We start from the raw sequence: 26811 nt of genomic DNA, 5'->3' as shown, positions 1-26811 counted from the left end.
TTCATGGGCAATCCCAGATCCATTGTTCTAGGAGCTGTCCATTGAATTCTGGAGTTGAAAGAGACCCAGTCATTATCTTGTGTACTAGTTTTGGGGCCATCCTGGCACTCCACAGGGTTGTCTTCAGGGGTGATCTGAGAGGAGTGAGGTGGACCTTGGGCCCTGCTTTGATTAGAGCAGAGTTACTTTTATCTGTATTATTGACATTTCACCCAGCATTTTATTTGAAAAAGACTTCCACTGATTGAAAACAAAAAGCTTTAAAATTTTAATCCAAGTTTCTGCCATTCAGTGCAGGAATCTCCATTACAAGATTGACAGTAACTTAGAATGGGTTGTGATTATCAGTCTTCTAAGTTCTAAGCTTTCCAGTGCCACATAGTAGACACTCAAGAAGTGCATATTGAATGGATGAACTCTCAGTCATGGTTGTGGTAGGGATCAACAGAATAGTACTAGACCTCTTTTTAGCCTCTGTGTTCATTTCTTTTTTCAACACATAGTTCTTTCTGATTTAAGCCTATATGTTTAGAACTTCAGTAATCCTGTCAGAGAACTTTGCTTAGCCTGTCAGAGTCCAGGGCAGCTAATTAATTTATGTTTATGGAATGAATCATAGAGCTGAAACGGATCTTTGAGGGGGTGCAGAGAAGGGAAAAGAGTGCTGATAAGTAGTATAGTGAAATGGTTAAGACAGACCCTAGAGCCAAACAGCTTGGGTTTGAATCTCAGTCTGATCTCAGGCAAGTTACTTAACCTCTCTGCTTCAGTTTTCTCATCAATAATGTGGAATAATGATAATACCTACCTCACAGAGTTGTTGGAAGGATCAAAAAGATTATATAAAACTTTTTAGTACTATGCCTAGCACATGTAGTAAATGCTCCATGTTATTATATGCTATTATTATCGGTAGTATTATGATTATCATTATTTATTTATTGAGACCTACTTCACATGCATTATCTCATTTAACCCTTAAATGAGGAAATGGAGGCTCCTTAAGATTATGTAATTTGCCCCAGGTCAATTAGCTGGCAAACTGCAGAGCTGGCTCTATAAACGATTTCACTCACCTCCCTCTTTATGTAAGTAAGACCAAGGCTTGGGTAGGTGAATTGAATTATTAGGGGCCATACAGCTGGTCAGTGACAATATATGAACTATAATCTCAGCTTCTCAATCTTGGTCTAGGATTGTTTCTCTTTTGGGGGTTGTGGTAGAGGTCTTGATCTGATATCATAATTAAAAAAAAAAGCCAAAACTCTAGAGCAAAGGTAACGTCAGCTGTCCAAAACTATTATGATTGGAAATTGTCAAGCTTTATGGAAGCATATGGGCTAGAGTCTTACCAATCATGGAGAGTAGAAACCTCATAACTCTTATTATAGTCAAATGCCATGTTTTTGATGATGGCAAATATAAGGCCAGCTGTGAAATATTGTGCCTTAACTTCTAAATTCTTCATGATATGAAAAAGGTATATGCAGACAAAAGTAATACAACCCGGGGCGCCTGGGTGGCTCAGTCATTAAGCGTCTGCCTTCGGCTCGGGTCGTGGTCCCAGGGTCCTGGGATCGAGCCCCGCATCGGGCTCCCTGCACAGTGGGAAGCCTGCTTCTCCCTCTCCCACTCCCCCTGCTTGTGTTCCCTCTCTCGCTGTGTCTCTCTCTGTCAAATAAATAAATAAAATCTTAAAAAAAAAAAAAAGTAATACAACCCTGTGATGCTGATGTTATCATAAGTCCATACTTTCATCCTCAGTTGTGAAAGATGTTATAAGTCCAGCAAGCTTTTCTACCATCTCTTTCTCTGTTGAGGGTAGGTCATTTTCATTCCCCAGTTGAAGTTGGCGGGCATGCCTCAGCTGTATATAGTCTATAACGTAGTAGAGAGCATCTTGCCTACATTGGTCTACATTTGTCTTTTGTACACATGATATATTGATACTCCTTAGCTACCTTTTATATCCACATTTGGATTTTTTTGTATCAACTGAAAAATGAACATTTATACTTAGTATTTTGTGTCACTGATGGCCCACCGAAAATTTATTTCCACAATGATTTCATCTTTGTTCAGCAAGATCTATGCAATGATTTTCAGACATTGTTTTGGATTTTTATTTATTTTAGAAGATTGAATGAAATGGAAAAAATTAAACTGATGATACAGCTGGTATTAACTAATATTTACTGTGTACTTTCTACTTGTTAGACACTGTATTAACCCCTGTACTTTCTTTGTCATTTTAGTAGGTCTGATAGTCATTATACAGTAGAGGCAAAGCTTAAAACCATTGGATTTTTGGTCAGAAGCAGTGAATCTCTAACCCAAATCATATATTCAGTGGACTTAAGCTGATTGACTCTGTCCAGTTGGAAAGGAAAAGAACAACATGAACTATGAGATGTGTTGATTTCTTTTCCTCAGTTACATAACAGTAACATAATTTAAAAAATAATGATCTTTTTGTATGTACAACTACTTTCTCCCTCCACCCCCAACCATATTCCTTCATATGAAAGGATTTTTCCTGTTCCCACCGTGATGGGAGAATGTGTACATTGTGTTTCTTATCTGGGCTCTGGAGTTGTACCGGAAGCCTAAGATACCTGGAGCAAAATGCAACTTCCCAAATGTTTTGGTCTTCCTTAGACATAGGAACACCTATTCAGTGACATTTCTTTTCTAGATGCTTAACATGTGTCAATAGTTTCATTCCTTGGAAAACACAAACAATCTAGTGGAAAATAAGACAACATCTGCTCCCTCTTTAGACCACTGGGGAGGGGAGGAAGGACCAAATAGGTGGAGAGACGAGTCTCAATATGACTGAAAGGAAGGCATAGGAAATTGGGGTTAAAATCTAAGGTACATGTTGGAATTGAGGCAAAAGAAGTAGAGAACCACAGATCACAAATTTCAATTATAATGCAGTGAACAAGAAAAAATTGTTTGCACTGTAACTTGAATCAGGAGACTAGTGAAGAGAATGACAATAGATGTGGGGGCAACAACCAGAGTCTACAGGGTTTAGGGTATGGGGTATAAAGGAGAAAGGCTCCTGTGCCTTGTGGAAGAAATTAACATGGAAAGCCAGTTAAATTTGAAAAAAAGAAAATTGGTGCTAGGGGTTAAGTGATAAAATAGAGAACAATTTTTTTTTTATTTTATTTTAAAGATTTTATTTATTTATTTGAGACAGAGAGAATGGGAGAGAGAGAGCACATGAGGGGGGGAGGGTCAGAGGGAGAAGCAGGCTCCCTGCTGAGCAGGGAGCCCGATGCGGGACTCGATCCAGGGACTCCAGGATCATGACCTGAGCCGAAGGCAGTCGCCCAACCAACTGAGCCACCCAGGCGCCCCAAAATAGAGAACAATTTTGACTTGTAGTGTCTGCAGGGCCAGGGAGATGGAAGTCTAAGGGCCTCTTGAGATAGAAGAGTAGACTTTATGGTTGTATGGATATATAGACAAAGTGGAATTCTGTCTTCATTTTGGCTGCTCAGAGAAACTTTTGGATCCGTTTATAATCATTATAATCATTGGTTTTGACTTCATTTAAATTCCTTTTTATATCGAAACATTCATGTACTCAAAGTGTTAAGTGCTTCACAAGCCCCTCCTGGTAGAGTTACTTATTTATCATGGTCAATCTTATGTTTATATCCATATTAGGACTCTTTCAAAATATTCCATAAACAGACCCTTCAAAAGGTATCTGTGGGAAGACATAGATGTAAGTCATTGAAGAGTGACTGTCTCAAAGGGATTAGGAAGAGACCAGTTATTAAGAATCAGAGGCAAAAATAGATCAGCTTTGGGAAAGTTTGATGGGTGTGAGGCCTAGAAAGCACAAACCTCACAGTGGCCTCATGAGGTGGAAAGCCAGAAGAATGCACAGGGCAGCTCTCAGTTAGCATGGATGCTGATAGTTGCCAGGGTGAGGATGGGCCATAAAATCCTGTAGGAGGGAGAGCCAGATTTTGATGTTATCAAGAGAGGGTTAGGACTGCGATTTTTTTATGTTTCAAATGAGTAAAATTAAGGTTTGACAAAATTGTTTTTATTTCAATTTCTAGAACTGTTATATGATTTCCCAAAATGAAATCTGTAAGTGACAAAGAAAATTGGCAGCCTAGCATCTAGTTGTCACTTGAGGAAGGAGGGGCCTAGTGAGTGGGGACAGTGTAAACTCCATCCATCTGGCTGCATTTTTCTCTTTGGTGATAAGAGCCGCCCACCTTCCTCCCAGCGCAGAGCTGCTCCTCTGGCTGATTCCAAATGAGCTATATATCAACATGCAGAGAGCTGGCTGCCGGTTCTTAGGGGCTAGCTGTGGTTCTCCACCAAACTTCTCTTCTTTAATTCTTGTGGTTAAGTCTTTTCCCTTGAATTTCAGAACCACATATCTACTGCCTATTTAGTGTGTCCATTTGGATGTACCAAAGCAACTCAGACTCAACATATTTAAAAGTGAAGTCATCTTAACCCCCAAGCTGTGCATCACATCTTATTCTCTCAGTGAATTTTACTACCTTCCATCCATTTGCCCATGACAAAAATCTGGACCTCTTTCTTGGTTTTCCTTCTACTTTACTTCCCACTTCAATTAGTCAATAGGACTGTTCAGTATATCCTCCCTACTTGCTGCTGCCTGGTTCAGGCTGTCATAATCTCTCACCTGAATTGCTACCACAGTCTTCTACCTGGTCTTCTTCACTCTGATCTTGCTCCTCCCCCACCCCATCTCCCCACTGCCCACCTCATTCTGTATACTGTAGCTGGAATAATCTTTCTGAAATGAAACTTTGATCAAGTCATTCCCTATTTAAAAACCTTCAATATCTCCTTATTGCCTTCAGGATAAAATCAGAACTCCTTCCCATGATAACGTCTTTGCCTTCCTGATGTGGCACCTGCTTATCTGTTAATTTTCTGAAGTCTGCTTACACTGAACTGTTTGCAGTACTCAAATGGCTTGATCTCCCTTGTCTGTAGTCTCTTGTATATGCTGTTTCTTCTTCCTGCAAAGCTCTATCCATTTTCCTGCCATCCCCCACTCCACCAGCCATCCTTCAGGCTTTAGCTGAGATGTCACTTTCTCCAGAAAGCCTTCCTTTATCTCTCCGAACTAGATTAGGTGTTCTGCTTGTGCATGTCTATAAAAGCCCATTTTACTTTATTAGATTTATCATACTGTACCTGTTTACTTGTCTGCCACCCCCAGAAGACTTTAAAGGTCCCTGAAGGCAGGGAGTTACATTGATCATCAATATAATTTCTGGCATATAGTAGGGAGCACAGTAAATGTATTGTTTCCTTTTTTTTTCTTTTTTAAAAAATTGTGGTAAAATATACATAATATAAAATTTACCATCTTAAATGTACAATTCGGTGGTGTTAAATACATTCACATTGTTGGATATCCATCACCAATGTCCACCTGCATAACTTTTTCATCATCCCAAACTGAAACTCTGTACCCATTTAGATAATTTCTCATTGCTCCCTCCCCCAGCCCCCAGTAATCATTATTCTACTTTTTGTTCCTATATATTTGACTAGAGGTACCTCATATAAGTGGAATCATACAGTATTTGTCCTTTTTTAAAAAAGATTTTATTTATTTATTTATTTGAGAGAGAGAGCATGAGCAGGGGGGAGGGGCAGAGGGAGAAGCAGACTCCCCAATGAGCAGGGAGCCTGAGGCGGGACTCAATCCCAGGACCCTGAGATCATGACCTGAGCCAAAGGCAGATGCTTAACTGACTGAGCCACCCAGGTGCCCCCAGAATTTCCTTACATTTTAAGGCTGAATAATATTCCATTATATAGGGGCGCCTGGGTGGCTCAGTTGGTTAAGCGACTGCCTTCGGCTCAGGTCATGATCCCGGAGTCCCGGGATCGAGTCCCACATCGGGCTCCCTGCTCGGCAGGGAGTCTGCTTCTCCCTCTGACCCTCCTCCCTCTCATGCTCTCTGTCTCTCATTCTCTCTCTCTCAAATAAATAAATAAAATCTTAAAAAAAAAAAAAATATTCCATTATATGGATATAGCACATCTTGTTTATCCATTCATTATCTATCCATGGACATTTGAGTTGCTTCCACATTTTGGCTATTGTGAGTAATGCTACTGTGACCATGGGTGTACAAATATTTGTTTGAGTCCCTGCTTTCAATTACTCTGGGTATAATTCTAAAAGTGGAATTGCCGAATCTTGTGGTGGCAATTAGACATAAATTTTATGTCTAATTGTTTGAGGGACTGCCATACACAGCACAAGGGTTCCAATTTTTCCACATTCTTACCAACACTTGTTATTTTCTGTTTTGTTTTGTTTTATATTAACCACTCTGGTGAGTGCGAAGTTGATTTCATTGTGGTTTTGATTTGCATTTCCCTAATGATTAATGATGTGGAGCACCTTTTCATGTGGTTATTGGCCATCTGTGTGTCTACTTTGAAGAAATGTCTATTCAAGTCCTCTGTACATTTTTTTTAAGGATTTATTTATTTTAGAGAGAGAGCATGGTTGGGGGGTAGAGGGAGAGGCAGTGAGAATCTTTTTTTTTTTAAAGATTTTATTTATTTGAGAGAGAGCGTGAGCAGAGAGAGGGGCAGAGGGAGAGGGAGAAGCAGACTCCCCGCTGAGCAGGGAGCCCGATGCAGGGCTCGATCCCAGGACCCTGAGATCATAACTTGAGCCAAAGACAGACGCTTAACTGAGTGAACCACCCACGTGCAACACCCCCCACCCCGTCCATTTTTTAATTAGGTTGTTTGTTTTTTGTTGTTGAGTCGTAGGATTTTTTTAAATATAGTCTGAGTATTAATCTTTTATGAGATACAGGATTTGCAAATACTTTCTTCCATTCTGTGGGTTGCCTTTTTACTCTCTTGATAGTGTCCTTTGAGGCACAAAGGTTTTTTTTTTTTTATGAAGTCCAGTTATATCTGTTTTGTTGTTGTTACTGTGATCTTGGTGTCATATGCAAGGAATCCTCGCCAAATCCAATGTCGTAAAGATTTCCCTCTACATTTTCTTCTAAAGAGGTTTATAGGTTTAGCTCTTGCATTTAGATATTTAATCCATTTTGAGTTAATTTTTGTGTATAGTGTAAATAAGTGTCCAACTTCACCCTTCTGCATATAGATATCTAGTTTTCCCAGGACCATTTGTTGAAAAACCTGACCTTTTCCTCATTGAAGGGTCTGGTCACCCTTGTTGAAAATCATTTGGCCATATATATGAGGGTTTGTTTCTGGTCCATTCCATTGGTCTATATGTCTATCTTTATACCAGTACTGTTACGGGATGGTGGACTGCAACAGCCAGGAAAGAATTCCTGAGACGTTGTATGGTGCAACTTAGTTTATTCAAGTAGCGCGGGGACAGGACCCGTGGGCAGAGAGAGCTGCACTTTTGCTGTGTGAGGCTGGTCGTTAACATGCTGAGTGCTCAACGGGGTGGGGTCATGCAGAGAGTATTAGATCATAAATGTCTTCTTTGAATTTCTACTCGTAAAACTACTTTCACAAGATTTCTCTGATGCTTATCGTTCAGTTTGATATTAACTATTGGTGAGATTTACAGGCAGTCATGAGATTCTTTAAGAAGGTAGCAGCCAGCACATATTTGATCCTTATGGAAACTGTACAGGCTGTAAGTCAGCCTTCTGGGCTACAGGGGGACATTTTTCTGCTTTTATCCTTCATCAGGACCACCTGCTTTGGTGACTGTATCTTTGTAGTCATCGTTGCTATTGTAAAGTATAAGTCCCCCAACTTTGTTCTTTTTTTTCAAGTCAGAGACAAGTTTTTAACACTACTTGCTATTTGACCCTCCTGTTAACATTTTTCTTGAGTACCTTTGCCTATAATGTTGCTGTTAACAATTCCTCCTGAATGACTTATCTTCCTTCATCCCTGTTAGAACCACCCCAAAGCCAGTTTTCCTTTCCTCTTCTACTACTCTCCCCTTAATTTAGATTCATTTCTAGTTGTGGGTACAGGCCACAGCTGATATTTTCAGGCCTTAATCCTCCTGGATGACCAAGAGAAGGGAATCCTAATAATCTCTTTCCCCCAACTTTGAGTCCAGTTCAGTTTCTTTCAGAACCGTTAGGGCTAAAAGTCACTTTTATTGTTCCTTCATCATCTGGGCTAGGTGTCTCATCTAGCTAGCACTGCAAGAGGAAGAAAACTGAGACTGGGTTGGTATGATGGGCAAGGTGCATTGCTTAAGAGGCTGTGTGGTATGGTGAAAAGAGTATTATGTTGGAGGCCAAGAGACTTGTGCCCTAGCTCTACATCTGCCATTAATTAGCAGTTAGATAACAGCCTTTCTCGCTTACTAGAAAGTTCTCATATCTGTAAAGTAAGGAAAGTTGGACTAGGTGGTCTCTAACTCCCTTCTAAATCTAAAAAGTTTATTTTTACTTTTTGCAAGACAGTTTCCTCAGAAGAAGAATTTAAGCTGGTTTAAATGGATGAATAGAACTTAGATGAAAAGGAAAGAAAGAGGTCAGGAGATTTAAAACAAAAAAATGAAAGTATATTTAGAAGTCAATGAAAATAGCAGTGACCAGCCTTTTTATTGAGTGATACTGGGTCAATTAGATATCCATGTGGGGGGAAAAAAAAGAACCTAGACCTCTATCTTATACAAACAAAAATCAATTCCAAATTATTTGAAATCTAAATAAGAAAGCTAAAACAATGAAGCTTCTAAAAGAAAAAACATAGGCTAATAGCTGCATGACCTTGGGATAAGCAAAGATTTCTCAGAACAAAGAAAACATGAAAGAGAAGATGGAACCTGATGCGGGACTCTATCCCAGGTCGCTGGGATAATGACCTGGGCCAAAGGCAGATGCTTAACCAACTGAGCCACTCAGGTGCCCCTCCTGTTTTCAGTTCTTAAGAACTACTTTTTATCAAAAGACACCATTAAGAACGTAAAAAGGAGAAAAACCATTTGAGATATATCTGACAGATGACTTGTATGGAAAATATCCAAAGAACTCCCACAATTCAATAAGAAAGTGCAGGTGACCCAATAGAAAAAAGTGGCCAAAGACTTAAACTGGCATTTCACAAAGGAGGATATCTAAATGGTCAATAAACATATGAAAAGGTGCTCAATACCGTCAGAGAAAAGCAAATTAAATAAAACTCCAGTAAGCCAGCAAATATGAAAAACTGCTCAACCTCTTAAGTCATTAGAGAAATGCAAACCAAAACCCACAATGAAAACATCTCTCACACCCACTAGGATGGCTGTAATACTGTAATAAAAAAATTTTTAAATTAAAAAAAATTTAAAAAGGAAAGTAAGTGTTGGATAGGATATGGAGAAATTGGATCCTTACATTGTTGGTGAGAATGCAAAATGGCTCAGCCACTGTGGAAAAAGTTTGGCATTTCCTCAAAAAGTTAAACATGCTGTTACATATGACCCTGCAATTCCACTCCTAGGTGTATACTCATTAAGAACTGCCTTTGGCTCAGATCTGCCTTTGGCTCAGATCATGATCCCAGCGTCCTGGGATAGAGTCCTGCATCAGGCTCCCTGCTCCATGGGGAGTCTGCTTCTCCCTCTCCCTCTGCTTGCCGCTCCCCCTTCTTGAGCACCCTCTCTCTCTCTGTCAAATATATAAATAAAATCTTAAAAAAAAAAAAGAATTGAAAACAGGAACTAAAATAAGTACATGTGCACACACTATTCACAATAGCTCCAAAATGGAAAGACCCCAAATGTCCATCCATGGATAAATGAATAAACAAATTATGACATATATAATGAAACATTATTCATCCATAGAAAGGAGTGAAGTACTGATGATACATGCTCCCTTGTGGATAAACTTCAAAAATGTTATGCTAAGGGGCACCTGGGTGGCTCAGTCAGTTAAGTGTCCCATTCTTCATTTTGGCTCAGGTCATGATCTCAGGGTCCTGAGATGGAGCCCCGCATCGGGCTCAGCGCTCAGAGTGGAGTCAGCTTGTCCTTTTCCCTCCCCCTCTGCCCGCCCCCCAACTCGTGAACTCTCTCACTCTCAAATAAATAAATTAAATCTTTAAAAACAAAAACATGCTAAGCGAAGGAAGTCAGACCCAAAAGATTACTTATTGTAAGATTCCGTTTGTATGAATATCCAGAATAGATCAACAGAGATAGAACACAGACTGATGGTTGCCAGAAGCTCAGGGCAGGGGTGGGGAATGGACAGGAAGAGTAATGAAGAGAAACTAATTAGTGGGTAAAGGGTTTTACTCTGGAGTGATGGAAATGTTTTGGAACTAAATAGACATGGTAATTGCGCTGCATTGTGAGTGTACTAATTGCCACGAGTTGTTCACTCTAAAATGGTTAATTTTATGTTATATAAATTTCACCTCAGTAAATTATTTTTTAAAAAACTGTGCAGTACCTCTATACATACCCACTAGAAAGGATGAGATAAAGAAGACTGTCATTTCTAAGTTTGGTGAAGATACAGAGCAATTAGAACCCTCTTACATTTCTGGAGGTACTATCAAATGAGACAAACACATGTCCTCTTTTAACCCCAGCATTCCACTCCTGTTTCTACCTGAAGAGAAATGAGCACATACGGCCACCAGAAGACATGTGCAAAAATGTCCTTAGCAGCTTTTGTCCATGATAACCTAAAACAATAAACAACCTCAATGTCTATCAAGGTAAAATGGATAAACTGGGCTGGATTCATACATGGACTACTGCCCAGCAATAAAAAGAATGAAGTACTGGTACAGACACAACAAAGATAAATTTCATAGAAAAGATGTTGAGTGAAAGAACCCAGACCCTGAAGAGTACTTTATATTCTACTTATATGAGTTCAGGAACTGGTCAAACTAATCTAGATAGATGAGATAGAGATAGATGGCAGACTAGCCTTTGCTAGGTTAGTGGTCATGGTGGTGCTTATTGACAAAAGAGCTCAAGAGAGCTGTCTGGCTGCTAGAATCAATCTTCTATAACTTAATCTGGGCGGTGGTTACACAGGTGTATATATATATATATATATATATATATATATACACACACACACACAATAACCAATATAACCAATCTGTGCCTTGAGATCTATATATTTTATCATGTTCTACCTTAAGAAAAAAAGCCTAGAAAATCAAAACAAAAAAAAGTCACCAGAGTAGATGTTCTTGCAGGGAAGAGTAGAAGAGAATGTCTGAGAAGTGTAAAGTTGTAGAAGATCTTGAATGGCAGTGGAGTGGCAGAAGTTTGGATGGTGTCCTATAAGTCTGGTAGGTTTGAGGAAGGGAAATGACATAATGGAAGCAGAGATGTGCCTGGTAGTCTGAGGACTGGTCTACAAGTGGAGACCGTTGCAGTAGGACCTGGATGCCGGTGATACTGTTGAAAGTGGAAACTCGGAAGAAAGAAGAATTAGTAAGGCTAGTCACTGGTTGGGCAAGGACGGCAAAGGATGACAGGACAAAGATGACTGAGATTCATTGCTAGATGGCTGGAAAAATGATGGCTCTAATAACAGAATTAAGAAAGCCAGGAGAAAGAATCAGTTTGGGAAGTAAAGAGATGAATGGTTTTACATGCTTTAATTTTGAAATGGTGACAAGCAGTTGTGAGACTCAGGAGAACAATTAGGGCTGGTGATCAAAATCTGAAAATCACCCATGTACAGATTATGTTGAGTAGATGAGATCCCTAAAAGAGTGTTGCAGAAAGAGTGCAGAAGGCCAGCCCTTAGAGAAGAAGAGACTGTAGTTGTAGATAGAACCAGGATAACATAGAACGGAATGAGGATCTTAAGCCATATGGAGAGAGAGCAGGGCAGGAGATATAAAGGGAGAAGATACAGAAGTAGGAAAGGAAAAGTAAAGATTGAGACTGTGAGGGGGAGCTGGGATCTTGAGGGACCATGGTCTTGGAGAAGGCGGGAGGAAACAGGATCTGGAAACAAAGGCAGAGGACTTAGCCTTGGTCAGCTTGACCTTTGAAGAACGCAGGGGTGTACAGTCAGGTCACAGGCTTTGTCAGCATCTTCAGTCACTGCCTCTTGCAGTATATTCATTTTTTTCAATTGGAGCATAGTTGACGCAGAATGTTACATTAGTTTCAGGTGTATAGCATAGTGACTGGACAAGTCTAACCTGTGCTCACCATGAGTGTAGCTACCATCTGTCACCATACAACACTATGACCATACCATTGACCTTATTCCCTATGCTGTGCCTTTCATCCCCGTGATGTATTCATTCCATAACTGGAAGCCTATATCTCATCCTCCCCTTTATCCACTTTGCCCATCCCCCCATTGCTCCCCCCTTGCCAACCATCAGTTTGTTCTCTGTGTTTATGGTCTATTTCTGCTGTTTGTTTGTTTGTTTTAGATTCTACATATAAGTGAAATCATATGGTATTTGTCTTTTTCTATCTGACTTATCTCACTTAGCATTAAGCCCTCTAGGTCTATCTGTGTTGTTGCAAATGGCAAGATGTCATTCTTTTTTATGGCTGAGTAATATTCCTGTGTGTGTGTGTGTGTGTGTGTGTGTGTGTGTGTGTGTGTGTGTATACCACAACTTCTCTATCCATTCATCTTTCTTTAAAAAAAATTTTTTTTAAGATTTTTATTTATTTGACAGAGAGACAGCGAGAGAGGGAATACAAGTAGGGGGAGTGGGAGAGGGAGAAGCAGGCTTCCCGCTGAGCAGGGAGCCCGATGTGGGGCTCGATCCCAGGACCCTGGGATCATGATCTGAGCTAAAGGTGGACACTTAACCACTGAGCCACCCAGGTGCCCCATCCATTCATCTTTCGATGGACACTTGGGTTGCTTTCATGTGGAAACAACTCTTGCAGTATTCTTTGTCCTCTAAATAGGAACTGAGGGTGACCCAGGGTCGAGAATGAGCATGACTGTGAGAGCCAAGAGGTCCCAGGTATTTGAACTAATTATGGGTTTCAAGCATAATCCTATCATTTGTGAAAGGGATACAGAAGTAGTTTAAGGCACCACGCTTGCCCTCTGGGAATTTATAGGATACAATTCAACAATGACTAAGAGCCAAAACAAGGGCAAATAGGATGTTTTGAATCCTGATTTGTCATTTTCTAGCTGTGGTAACTTTGGTCAGGCTGTATTATGTCTCTGTGTCTCTGTTTTCTCATCTCTTAAAAAGGAAGAATAATGATACCTCATATGTTGTCCTGGGGATTAAATGAGTTAATAGAAGCAAGGTGCTTGGAACAGTGCCTGAAACATAGTAAGTGGTAGATAAACGTTAGCTAAGATCATGATAAATTAGTAAAGGCTACAGCTGGTGGGAAGGTTGTGTGGAGGAGTGGGCATTTACTGGAGACAATTCAGAGATAGAGAGGAGGAAAGGAATGAGAGAAAAGGAATTCTAGCATGAGGAAAACGTTCTGAATAAAGTCTTAGATCAGCAAAACCATTGGCATTTGTTTATGATTTACCTGATGATCCAGACTGTTCCTGCTGGGAGTAGTGGGGATTAGAGTAGGACAGGAAGGTGGGTGACTGGCACTGGTCACAAGAAGAGAAGTATGAGTTGGAGAGTCAGAGCACTTTGGTTGTGATTTTTATCCTGGCCCTGTGACCTTGGGCAAGTTGTCCAATCTCTTAGGACCCCAAGTTTCCTAATCTATAAAATGAAATGGACTGTATCTGTAAAATCCCTTGCTTCTCAAAAATTCTGTGCTTCATATGTGAAAATCATTTCTTGGACCCCACGGTCTGTGGAATAGTGGGTTTTTTCCAGCGCAGCGTGGAGCTTTCTGGTCTTTGTGGGGGCCGACTTGTGGTGCCGGCATCATTAGTCCCATGCTGGAAGGGAGTGAGCTGACCAGCCCACACAGAGACACTGCACACTTGCCTCTGCAACACTTAGCAGTCACTACGGCTAGAGAAACCTGGGGTCTCTGCGGGTGCGTTTATGAAAGGAGCCCTTGGGTATTTCACTCTCAAATTATTTAGAGTTAACTCTACTACTGTTCTCTTGAGGAGCCTCGAGTTTTATGAATACTTGCCTTGAAATGGACCCTGAGGGCTAAGTAGGAGGGAAAGAACAATCTTTAGCCTTTTAAAAAAAATTTCCCAGATTGTCTTTGTGGAGCTCACAGAACTAACGGCAAAAGCAGCACCATGAGCACCAGATGAAGTGCTGGTAAAGCCCTAAAGCTTTCATGGTAAGACTCACCTGCTTGGGTCCTTTTGTGACAGGCACCAAACACTGTTGTTTTTGATGTTAGGGATTCCCCTGTTTCAAGGTGTGTTTTGTTTAAAGATTTTATTTATTTATTGAGAGAGAGAAAGAGTGTGTGTGTGTGTGTGTTTGCTGGGGAGAGGCAGAGGAAGACAGGGAGAGAGAGAATCTCAGGCAGACTCCGTGCTGAGCTCAGAGCCCGACAGGAGGCTCAATCTCAGGACCCTGAGATCATGACCTGAGCTGAAATCAAGAGGTGGACTCTTTTTTCTTTTTTTCTTTTTTTTTAAGATTTTGTTTATCTGACAGAGAGAGACAGTGAGAGCAGGAACACAGCAGGGGGAGTGGGAGAGGGAGAAGCAGGCTTCCCGCAGAGCAGGGAGCCCGATGCGGGGCTCGATCCCAGGACCCGGGGATCATGACCTGAGCCAAAGGCAGACGCTTAATGACTGAGCCTCCCAGGTGCACCTCAAGGCATGTTTTAAGTAACCCAGGATTCTGTATGAACATGGAAATGGGCTTTTCAAATCCCATGCTTAGAAATCATTGGCTCTAGTATGGCCCTACTTCATTTTTCCTTTTAGAAGCGAAGTTTGGTTTGTTGTTCTGTTCTCACTTGTGTCCTTCCTGGTTTGAGCCCCTCTGGGCTGCAGGCGGGACTCTCTGCCATCCTTCACCCTGCGGTGGGCACTGCAGTGCTGTTGCTTCAGAAGTTCTCGGAGATTCCTCTGCCATTTGCTTCCCCCCTGCCCCACCCCCAGTTGTCCCTGGAGGGATCTCAGTCATCAAAGGGGTACTTCTGGACTCTATACCAGATGGACTTTAAACATCTTGGTGAATTGAAAAATAATTTGAAATGGAAGAGCCAAAGTAGATGGAAGCTCTTTTATCTATATTTTGTGCCTCCAAAGTTTAGTGTTTTCCGAAACTGAAATTTGAAAAGAGGGACGGTTTGCCCTTGTGTTGTATTTGGAAGGAAGAGTATTTCTTTTTTTTTTAAGATTTTATTTATTTATTTGACAGAGAGAGACACAGCGAGAGAGGGAACACAAGCAGGGGGAGTGGGAGAGGGAGAAGCAGGCTTCCCGCAGAGGGGAGAGCCTGATGCGGGGCTCGATCCCAGGACCCTGGGATCATGACCTGAGCCGAAGGCAGACGCTGAACGACTGAGCCACCCAGGCGCCCTGGAAGGAAGAGTATTTCTTTAGGGAATAGAGTTCCAGGAAAGGAAGGTGACTTGGGCATATAAGGATTCCAAAGCCAACATGTGCCCCTAGGTAATGTTAAATATGCCTTATTAGTTAGAACAGAAGTTCCTTGAGGGAAATGGAATGCATCTTTGTAGTCGTATGTGGTTGGAAACGGTGAGTGGTGTGTAAGTAAGTAAGAAAAGCTAGCAATTCAGGAGCCTCCAGTCTTTCCATCTCCCTGGCTACCCATTCCCCTGAGGGCTGGTGACGGGCCTCACCTAGCCCGTTCCCGCCACAGATTTTCTGAAGAGAAAAATAACCATGTCACGGAAGCAACTGTGTGTTGCCGAGGTTGTGAATAAAGGGTGAGAGTGAGATGGTTTGGTCTGGCCTCTTTTCAGAGCGGCGATTGATTACTGCTGTCTGTGTTGCCTTTTCTTCCAGAGCTGACCTGTCCCGGACGCAGCATAACTAACGAAGCTGCTGCAGGATGAGAAGATGGCAGCGCGGCTGCTCGCACCACCAGGCCCTGATAGTTTCAAGCCTTTCACCCCTGAGTCGCTGGCAAACATCGAGAGGCGCATTGCTGAGAGCAAGCTCAAGAAACCACCCAAGGCCGAAGGCAGTCATCGGGAAGACGATGAGGACAGCAAGCCCAAGCCAAACAGTGACCTGGAGGCAGGGAAGAGTCTGCCTTTCATCTATGGGGACATCCCACAAGGCCTGGTCGCAGTTCCCCTGGAGGACTTTGACCCATACTATTTGACGCAGAAAGTGAGTTGGAGGAGGAGGCGGCCCAGCTTCAGACCCCCTTTCCTCACAGGCTTTGGGGGAGATGGGGGAGAAAGAACTGTCCCTTTGCCTAAGTTTGGATAAGTAGTTCACCTTTTGTTTCAGTTCTGGTTAATGGGGTTTATTTTTCAGTTTAATTGCTGCTCAGGGTCATTTGTGGGCCTTGACACTTCTTGACCCTGTTAATAAGACTTCCGTTTTTGGCTCCAGGCCAGATCAGAAAGAGATGAAAACAGATTAAAAACAAAAACAAAAGAGAACATAAATGCAATGGGACTATTTAATAGAGTCCAGGAAAGATGGCATAGTGAAAGATGATATAGCCGGGTAGACTCTCTCTCCCACACACATTCAAAATTCTATCTTTAGATATAAAGATGATGTAACTATTACAATATCAACAAAGCCTATTGTTAATATAAAGGAGATGATGGATTTGTACTCTATCCGAACTTTCTCTGTCCCTTGGTGACATTAGATCATAGCTGTTGAAGACAGGAATAGAATAAAGTAAACCAAACCGGGCCAGTGAGGACACAGGTCTTTGGCCTTGTTACTCAGGTGTGTGGGTTGAGCCACCACTCATTCTTCCATTAGAGTCCATTCTGTTATTCCTGCCGGTAAGAAGCACAAGTGAAATAAATGCTAGTCTTCATTTGGCCAAGAGTTTCAAACTCCCCTAACAAATATTTGACCAAACCGTGGGTTTCTTTTTCATGATTATCTTTTGAAACGAGGCAACAGGTGGAGAAACAAAGACCCCTGGTTAATCCACCAGCCAACTAATGAGCCATTGCATACTGAGGAATGACATCAGACACCATTTTAGGGATCCCTCATTTGATAAATGTCATTTAAAGAGTTAGAGTGATAGGTGTTTCCAGATGAGGGGAGAAAAGGCTTTGTGTAATTACATATTCACAAATATAAAGCTTACCTAAACCCTCTTTATTAACAAAATTGCCTCATAAACTTCTCCTAACTTGTCCTTCAATCTTTTAATTTGGAAGAAATTTTAGTTTCTTGGCTTAATAATGGGACAGAAGTAAGATGAGACCAGAAGATCTCTTGACCTAGCTATAGTTGTGGAGTCATTTTTGGCTCAGGATGGCAAAAGCAGTTAAGACATTGTCTACACAAAATGGTCCTTCACTCACTTCTGTTGCAGCTGAAAAATATAGAAAGTTTCAGAAACAAAGCATGATATGATAGAAATAACAGTAGACTAGAAGTAAACACTCCTAACTCTACCATAATTCACCATGTTTATTATCTGTATTTCTCTTTTCTCTTTTGTGTATTGTTCAAGCTACCACAGATAGATTACAGGAAAAGAAAGTTGTAAATAAAGAAAAAACTTGTCAAAACTAGTTCATGTCCGTTAGCAAGACATGTCACCTCTCTGGGCCTAAATTTTCTCATCTAGAACTGAGAAGTTGGACAGAATTTCTAAGGACTTTTTCACACATCAAGTTCTGGAACTGAGTAGTTTTCATAAATTTTCATTGATTTCCTCATTTCCTCTTCCCTTTTTAAAGTCTAACTTTGTAATCTGGGCCTTTGCCAAGTGGGGTAAATGGGGGAAAGAGGCAGGCTGTAACATTCTGGGTTAGTGAATAAGGAAACATGGAATCTTAGGCTATTTTTAGAAAAAAATTTCATTCATTGTAAAATTTTGAAATATTTTTAGAAATGTTTTCTTGCTCTTTCCTACCCTTACGTCCATGATCTTAGAAGAGGTACAAAGCAATGACAAATCACAGGGTTTAGGTTGTGCCTATTTAGGTGAGTTGGCCAATGATAACAACTTTCTCAGAAAGTACTCTTACGGCAATAAGAAGATTGCCTTGGACCCTGACCTTTCAGGTTACTAAAACCTCTTTGCTTTTATTTTAACTGTTTATTTTTCCAACTCAAATGCAAAGTAAGTCTGCCTTTCTTAAACCTGACTTAATATATGAAGAATACATAGAGCTGTTTGTTGTCAGAGCCAGTTTCCCTTTGCATGCCTTTTCCCCTGGTCCTGCCCTGTAGATGGCCTCTTTTCTCCTAACGCCTCAGATTTCAGTGGCCCTGGATCGGGGGACTGAGGCCTCAGAGTGGGTGGGTCTCTAACCTTGATAGGTATCATTCCTTGGGTAGGATAGATGTTGATGGAGCTCTATTAGGGGACTGGCTCTTCATGATAGACAGTCTGACTTCAGCCTTTGGCCTCACCACAAGGGTAAATAGTTTGCGGAAAAGATAACTTTAATTGTATTTTTTTTTGCTCATCTTTTTTTTTTTTTTAATTGTGAAACATACCACCATGCAGAAAAGTTCATACAACATAAATGCATAGATTAATGATTATTATAAAGCAAACAAACTAACACTCGTGACAAGAAAGAACATTAGTAGCACTTCAGAAGTATTAATTGTACTTTTAATCAAGGGATTTTTTTAAAGATTTTATTTTTAAGTAATCTCAACACCCAACATGGGGCTCAAACTTACAACCCCAAAATCAAGAGTCACATGCCAGCCAGGCACCCCAAAGCAAGGGATTTTTTAGTTGATTAATAATATGCTTGCTCAAGTTTATTTGCAAATCTTCACTGGCATTACTAATACTTCTTACTAACTAGGCCTTTCACTAGGCCAAATTAGCAAAGTCTCCTCTACAAGGAAGCACACTGGGAATTAACCCACAAATCAAAAAATACTGAGAGTAGAAATTACTTTAAGAGGACATTCCCTTGCATTTGTTTTTCATGAACTGCCTTAAATAATTCTTGCAAAACAGAATTTCTTTTGCTAAGTGATACAAGTGGATTTCTTTATCTTTTCTTTATAGGTCTCATTTTCTACCTAATTAATCATTTTTATGGTTCTCATTAAAATTGGTTTCTCATTTCCTTCCCTCTGTTTCAGAGGGTGAAAGAAAACTACTTCCCTGTCAGTAGAGTTCTGGTTTTATCCCATTGTGGATTTCATACTCTCCAGGGACACAGGGACATAAACCTGTGTGTCATATTTTCAAGATACCCTTGAACCAGCTGGGGCTGGTTTGAGCTATCATAAGCTTCTTGAGGCCCTCAGCAATGTTGTCTGTGTTGCATTTCACTCCCAGCTGGTCCCTGAAAACAGTCTAGATTATCCTCTCTCTGGATTTCTTCAGACCTCCCAGTGCTATAACATTTTCTTTGCCTCTTGGTACTTTGTTCTAATGTCTCCTTTCTTTGGCTTTCTTGTATTTCAGCTGTTGCTTGCAAATAATTGAATTTAGGGGATTTGTTTGTTTGTTTGTTTGTTTGTTTACATTAAATAAAAATAAGATGTATACCTGCATGGTTAAAAAGTCAATTGAAGATATTCAGTAAAAAGTCTCTCCTTTACACCTCTCCTTCATCTGCTCACTTCCTGTCTCCCTGAACAGGTAACCATTGTTAGGAGGGTCTTCCAAAGTTTTTTTATATATGTATTGGCAAAAACAAATAGGCATTCTAAGGAACTTGAACTCTCCTGAATGCCTTTGTTCTTAGTTTTCTTTCTGCTATTTTCTTAAGCCTGTTGAAATCTTAATTTTGTTATTTGTTTTCCCTTCTTTCATGCTTTGAAATCTTTTTTTTTTTTTTTTTAAGATTTTATTTATTTGGGAGAGAAAAAATGAGACAGAGAGAGCATGAGAGGGGGAAGGGTCAGGGGGAGAAGCAGACTCCCCGCCGACCGGGGAGTCCGATGCGGGACTCGATTCTAGGACTCCAGGATCATGACCTGAGCTGAAGGCAGTCGCTTAACCAACTGAGCCACCCAGGCGCCCCTGAAATCTTATATTTTATCCGTGTAAATTCTCAATTCATTTCTCCCCCTTCCAAGCTTTTGTAATAAATCAAATCAAGGACTCTCTATTACTTGAAAAAGTGTCTATCTCTCCAATTCTTAATAATAACTTGTTGAATTTCAAATGGCCACATATATTCTCGATAACTATCTTTTTTTTTTTTAAGATTTTATTTATTCATCTGAGACACAGAGCATGAGCAGGGGGAGAGGCAGAGGCAGAGGGAGAAGCACGCTCCCTGCTTAGCCAGGAGCCCGATGTGGGGCTCGATCCCAGGACCCTGGGATCATGACCTGAGCCGAAGGCAGACGCTTAACCATCTGAGCCACCCAGGCGCCCCCCGATAACTATCTTAAGTGGGGCAGCAAGAAAGTCTGTGGATTAGGTTGAAAAAGGCCTTCAGAGTTGGCTCCTACTTCTTTTCCCACTTCTTAAATTAGTAATTGATCCATGTGTCCTTTTTGTTCAGTGGGTATACCCTCTTATAAGAAAGTCTTATGAACAGAAATCTAAATTATAGGATGGACTGATGTGCCTTTAAATAGGGCACATGCTATTGCATTAAAAAATTATATGTGGTTTCCCAAAGTTCACTTTACCTTCAACTCTTCATTTCTCTTTTCCTGCAAATTGAAGTCTACCTAGAATCATAGAAAATTAGAATATTGTATCCTTAGACATTAGCTAATTCAGCCTCCTCCTTTTATAAATTTAATGAGGGGAAGTACTTGTCAAAAGCCAACATTAGGGGCACCTGGGTGGCTCAGTCCATTAAGCATCTGCCTTTGGTTCAGGTCATGATCCCAGGGTCCTGGGATGGAGCTAAGAGTCAGGCTCCCTGCCCAGCGGGGAGTCTGCTTCTCCCACCCTCTGCCCCTTCCCCAATCATGCTCTCTCTATTGCTCCCTCTCAAATAAATAAATAAAATCTTTTTTAAAAATGTATAGCCCTTCTTCAAAAAAAATTTAAAAAGCCAACACCAGTGTTCGTGGTGGAGCCAGGACTAGAACCCATGCCTCCTAACTCTTAGTTTGTTACAACGCATTTCTGGTTCTCCACTTTTCTAATGTTTTATTAATTGATGCTCAGCTTCATTGGCTCAGTTCTCCTGAAGCTAGGCAGGCAAATTTAGAGACAGGAAGAAGAACTTACTTTTTCATTCACATTCCTGATAACCCCTATGGTCTAATAATGCTTTTTCAGATCAGTCCTAAGAAGTGCAGTACTTCTGAGGGAAAGGATGGTGTCTGTATTAGCTCCAGTATTTTACCTTCTGAAGTGAAGGAGCTGAGTAGTCTAGCAGCCCTAGACAAGCTATTCCAGAGACTTGGGCTCAGTATCAGTACTCCTGCAACTATTCAGCTAGACATGTAATCTGAAGGCAATTTATTTAACATCCCTACATATTTTCACTTTTCTTTTCTTTTTTTTTTTTTTTCTTTTTAGAGAGGGAGAGAGAGGGGGCAGAGGGAGAGGGATAAGCAGACTCTCTGCTGAGCACAGAGCTCAATGCAGTGCTCGAGCTCATGACTCTGAGATCATGACCTGAGCCAAAATCAAGAGTCAGATGCTTCACTGACTGAGCCACCCAGGTGCTCCCATATTTTTACTTTTAACAGAAACATGATCTCCCATCTGTCCCAGTCCCCCAGCCTACTGACAGAATGGGATAGTGAAAAGAGCTCCTAACTGGCAATATAAACACTTCCATTTTAGTTCTTCCTTTACCCCTTGTTTGCCCTTGGCCAAATCACTCAAATTTCTCTGGGCTTCAATTTCCTTACCTACAATAAATGCAAGATGAGAGTTGGACCTATATCTCTATCCTTCTAATTGTATTTCACAATATGTCTATCACATAGTATATTTTAGCTGTGGCAAACTGCTTCCTGTTTCCCGAGTGTCCCCTGCCTCCTGGTCTCCATTCCCTCCTCTTAGAATGTACTGTCCTTTAACTTCACCTTTTGACACTCGACCCATTCATCCAGGCCCTAGGGCCTCTTCTTCCTTAGAGCCTGACTTGATTCTCTACATCAGAACTGATTCCTCCTCCTTCTGAATTTCTATAATACATTAAGGTCTTCAGCCAACCTTTACTAAAAAGTGGTTTTTAGATTTAATTCACATTAGCTATAGCAGGGCATCCTGTTCCCAGCAATGTTTACAATTTTCTCCTTACACGTGCACACGTGTGCGTGCCCACATGGGCACACACACACACACACACGCAGTCCCATGTGCTCCTGGCAGAAAATCCTTGCTGAATCTATTTTCACACACTCTTCAACAGGTGTGCAGAACAGAGACTGCTAAAGGAGAGTTTATGTTCATTAGGTGTGATGTGAAGTATTGCTAATGAGGTGTTGCATTTCCTGCTTTTACACAATAAGCCTAGATGCTCCTTTCTGTTCTAAATAAAAACTACATATTTTAAAACTTTGTTTTTAAAAAGCCATTTTGCAACAATATAAAAAAAATCAAAATGGTGTTTCTGTTCTTTTATCCCCCAAATCAAAGTGAGGCAAATGCTTGTGCACCAGTGGGAGGCAGGCCATCATCAGGGTGATGGATTAAGGATGTGCGTGTGTGGGATGCTTTTCTACCCTCCAAGCATTATTCTCTAGAGGGGAAGGAATTTAGTTGAACATTCCCACATCCAAATCCTCTTTAAAACCTTAGCGATAGACCAAGTGTTGGGAAATTTGGTTTCTGATCCTATCCCCATCTATTCCAGGCGATCTTGAGCATGTCACTTAACCATTCAGTGTGTCAGTTTCCCTAATTTAGGAAATTAAGATTATGCTAATAGCTAATATCCCACTTATTTTGCTGGGTTGTTGTGAAGATCATTTCTTGACTAGCCTATATAAAACAAAACAGCCTATTGCTCCAGCCCTGCTTCATTTTTCTCCGTAGCTTAGCAACCCCTGCCATATATTTATTTGTTTATTGTTCATCCTCTTGTGTGGTCATCAGCTGGAACAGTGCCTGCCCTGTAGTAAGTGCTCAATCCATATCTGTTGATTAAAATAATCTTAGGAGATAATGCATATGAAAACACTGTGTACTTTTTGAGTGCTTTGAACATGAGAGATGACATTATGATATTTTTTCTAACAAAAATTTTCCCATTGACCAAAATGAATTGAACCCTCGAGGGAAAAGAGACTGATTACCAGTATATCTTTTCCTTTCCCGAAGAATTAGTTTCCTTTAGGGGCTGAGGAAGTAGATCAGGAAACAGTTTTCCTGACATTTTAGGTATTTTCAGAGGGCTGGATGACTGTTGTTAAATGCTACCAGTCTTATCTCTCCTCTTGTAGAGACTTAGAATTGGAAAAGACTTTATCAAAGGTCATAGCCTCCACCTGGTGCTTGAATCTCTTCTTGGTTTATTGGTATCATGTGTCTATTATACAAAGGGTGTTATTTCCTGAATATTATAAGTTATCATGTCATGTCTACCTTTATTAAGTATTTTGCTTCTTTCTTGGCTGTATGAGTTGTGTTACCCTCCCTGTATTAACTGACTATAAAGGAAATGAGAGAAATGGACATTGGAATATATACCAATTTGGGTTGCCTCATATAAAGCATGACCCATTTATTCAACAAAAATACTTCTTGAGTACTTCCTTTATGTGAGGCATTGTGGGGCAGGGGGTCTGTTCGGTTCTCTTGGGGAAACAAAGATTAATAAAAGTCCATTCTTTACCCTTAAGTAGCTTATAATATGGCCTTGATTAGTATGATAAAATTATTGACAAGGGAAACCCAGAAAGGGCCTTACTTACTTCACAGTAAGAGTAGTATTTGAATCAGGCTTTGGAGTTTAGAAAAGAGGGATAGACTGAAACGTTCTAGGCAGAAAGAACAATGCGAGCAAAGGCTCAGAGACAAGGATGTAGGACAATGGAAGAAAACACTGAGTAGTCTGATTTGACTGGAATGTGGGGAAATGAGTGAGGAACCGTGGGAGATGAGGCTGGGGACGGGGAGCTGGAGCCAGATCACGGAGGACTCAGTGTGAGACGAGGAAGTTTGGTCTTTACTCGATAAACAGCAGAGAACTACTGGAGGTGTTGGGAGTGCGGATATGTGATTGAAGCAGAGCTTTAGGGAGGGGAATGTGGTATGTAGGGTGGACCAGAGGGAAAGAGACGAGCTGTGAGGTGATGAGAGTCCAAACTATAATGGTAGAAGTGAAAAGGGCAGTGGATGAAGTCAAGAGCTGTTACAGAGATAAATTGATAGGATTTTGTGATTGATTGTGGAAGGTTAAGGACAGAGTCCAGCGTTCAGTCATTCATTTGATAATTTGATAAATTGTTATTGAGCGTTTTCTGTATACCCAGCCTCTGTTCCATGCCCTTGGGAACAAATCAGACAAGCCTTTTATGCTATTCTTGGAACTTAGTTTTCGTTGGGGAGACAGGTAATAAACAAGTAAAGACATAAATCATTACAGATAATGGTATGTGCATTAAAGAGAATATGGCCTAGGTACTTGAAAGGTTGTGGTGCTCTAACTTGGTAAGAGACTAAACCTAGAGAATACAGAAGAATCAAAGGCTACTTGCCGTCTAAATATTCAGTGTCCTAAATAGGCCTTTAGCAAGCACTAAATTATAATCTTTAAAAGGACCCATAATGCAGATATTCTGAGTTACTTAAAAGCCAGTATCGTTACTCTGTTGAGAGATTTTGCCAGTCTTCGATTTCTACATAGGCAAGAGTCCAGTACATTTCAGCATCAGCATGAGTCACAGAGGCACCTGCAGATGAACCTAGCATTTGCTCCAGAAAAAAGCCTCAGGTCTTTTCAACTCCTTCCACAAGTGCTAGTTGTAGTTCCAAAGCTCTGAGCCATGTTAGTGTAGAAGAGACACCTTCATCTGAATTCTAGAATGTGTGTTATTAGCTAATCACCTCAGCCATAAAATTACACTGGTTGATAGTTTTAGGAATTAGTCTCTGATGGTTTCTCTAGGGTTGTGAAATATTTTTATTTTAATAAAAATTGACCTGTTGAATGGGTTAGTTAATAATGGCCTTCGGAAATGTTGGAGGACGTCTCAAGATCACAATGATACTGATCATCTTCTGACAATAATTAACCATATTTTAAATCCTTTCTTAGTCAAAGAGAACAAGCCTGTGGCATCATTATACAGAGGAATGCTTCTCTTACTAATTGTTTCCAAATTCACATGAGTTGTAAATTCCTTACATATTGTTCTTTACATTTAACCCTGTTTGACACAGTTCAAAATTAGGGTTGCCCCATTATATGACAATTTCTGCCAAATCTGAACCTAGCAGTAGAATTTTCCATACCAGCTCTGAAGAGGCACTGCTGTTCCAGACACTTTGTTGAGGTTACAAAGTTTGGCCTGTGGAAGCAAGTTTGAATAAAAGATCCCTCCAGTTTCAGACAATGAGGTTCCCTGTCTACTGTTCAAGGCCAGTCCCTCTTCCTTTGCCTTTGACCCCACCCATGCCTTCCAACCTTCTCTAGAACTTCACTCTCACTTTTCTGGTCTGTCAGTCTTTCCCTTTTCATCCTGGTTCCTTGTCCGCAGCCTATAAGCACTCCCAAAACCTCTCCCATTCTAATGAGCCCTCACTTGAGCCTGTATCACCAGCTAGTCTAACTTCTCTTCTCCTGCATTGAAACTTGTAAAGAGTAGCCTTTACTCACCATCACCAGCTGCACACCTCCCATCCGCTTCCCCATCCTTGCAGCCTGACTGCATCCTCACCTCTTGCTGACATTCTCAAGTTAAGATCCTCTGTGATGTCAAATTGCCAAATTTATCAGACATTGTTTTACATATTATCCCACCGAATCTCTCTACTGTATTTGATACTGGTGATTACTCCCTAATTCTTGCAGTTCTTCTTTTCCTTGGCTTAATGTTCCCTATATCTCCGATCATTCCTTCTCTTCCATTTCCAGCACCTCTCCCTTAAGTGTTGGTGTTCTCCCAGTTCCGTACCCGTGTTCCTCTCATTTGGCACACTCTCCCTGGGTGATGTCACCCATTCTCTCAGTACTCTTGAATCTGTATCTCCAACCTGCACCTTGCCAGGCATTTCTAGCTGGGTTTCCCACAGGTAACTAAGTGTGTTCAGTACTGAGCTCCATTTCTCCCCTCAAACTTCCTCCTTTCATCTACTACTTTAGGGGATGACACTACCCAAATTCTAGATATCATTATTGACTCAATTTTCTGCAGTCCTTAAGGGTTACCAACATTAAGAAGCTGTCAGTAGAATGTTGCGTGTTTTTATAAGTAAGAAAATATTGTGGCTCAGAAATCTTAATTGCTTAGATTCCCTGAGCTAATGTGTGGTAGAGCCAGATTTCAGGCGCAGGTATGTGTGATTTAATATTCATGGTCTTTCTGCCATACCATGCTGTCTCTATAGTGTATACTGCAGCCTGATTTTTTTGTTTTCTACTATCACTTTTAGATAATTTTCTAGCATTTTACACTGCCTCAATATGCAGTTAGTATATGGTGTTTTGGGGTTTTGTGTGTGTGTGTGTATGTGTATCTGGTTCAGGCTGTATCTTTAGCATGGTATCTAAGACACAGAAAAGATGAGAAGACTTTTCAAACTGCAACAAATAATTCTTTTTTTTATTGTTATGTTAATCCCCATACATTACATCATTAGTTTTAGATATAGTGTTCCATGATTCATTGTTTGTGCATAACACCCAGTGCTCCATGCAGAACGTGCCCTCCTCAA

General features: G+C 40.8%; 1 protein-coding gene across 4 annotated transcripts in view; it reads left to right on the top strand.

Annotated features, from left to right (window-relative positions):
- The window catches only part of SCN8A (sodium voltage-gated channel alpha subunit 8), a 177579-nt gene that overhangs the window by 43333 nt on the left and 107435 nt on the right, over positions 1–26811 (top strand). For all 4 annotated transcript variants that reach the window (XM_032420680.1, XM_032420679.1, XM_032420678.1 and 1 more), the window contains exon 2: positions 15882–16211. In XM_032420680.1, coding sequence (XP_032276571.1) covers positions 15936–16211 — 276 coding nt within the window. In that variant the 5' untranslated portion in view covers positions 15882–15935. The remainder of the gene's footprint in view (positions 1–15881; positions 16212–26811) is intronic.

This window comes from Phoca vitulina, unplaced genomic scaffold (genome assembly GCF_004348235.1).
Source record: "Phoca vitulina isolate PV1807 unplaced genomic scaffold, GSC_HSeal_1.0 scaffold23, whole genome shotgun sequence".
Taxonomy (NCBI): domain Eukaryota; kingdom Metazoa; phylum Chordata; class Mammalia; order Carnivora; family Phocidae; genus Phoca; species Phoca vitulina.
The sequence above is the reverse complement of the archived record's forward strand: the minus strand, read 5'-3'. Positions and strand labels throughout refer to the sequence as shown.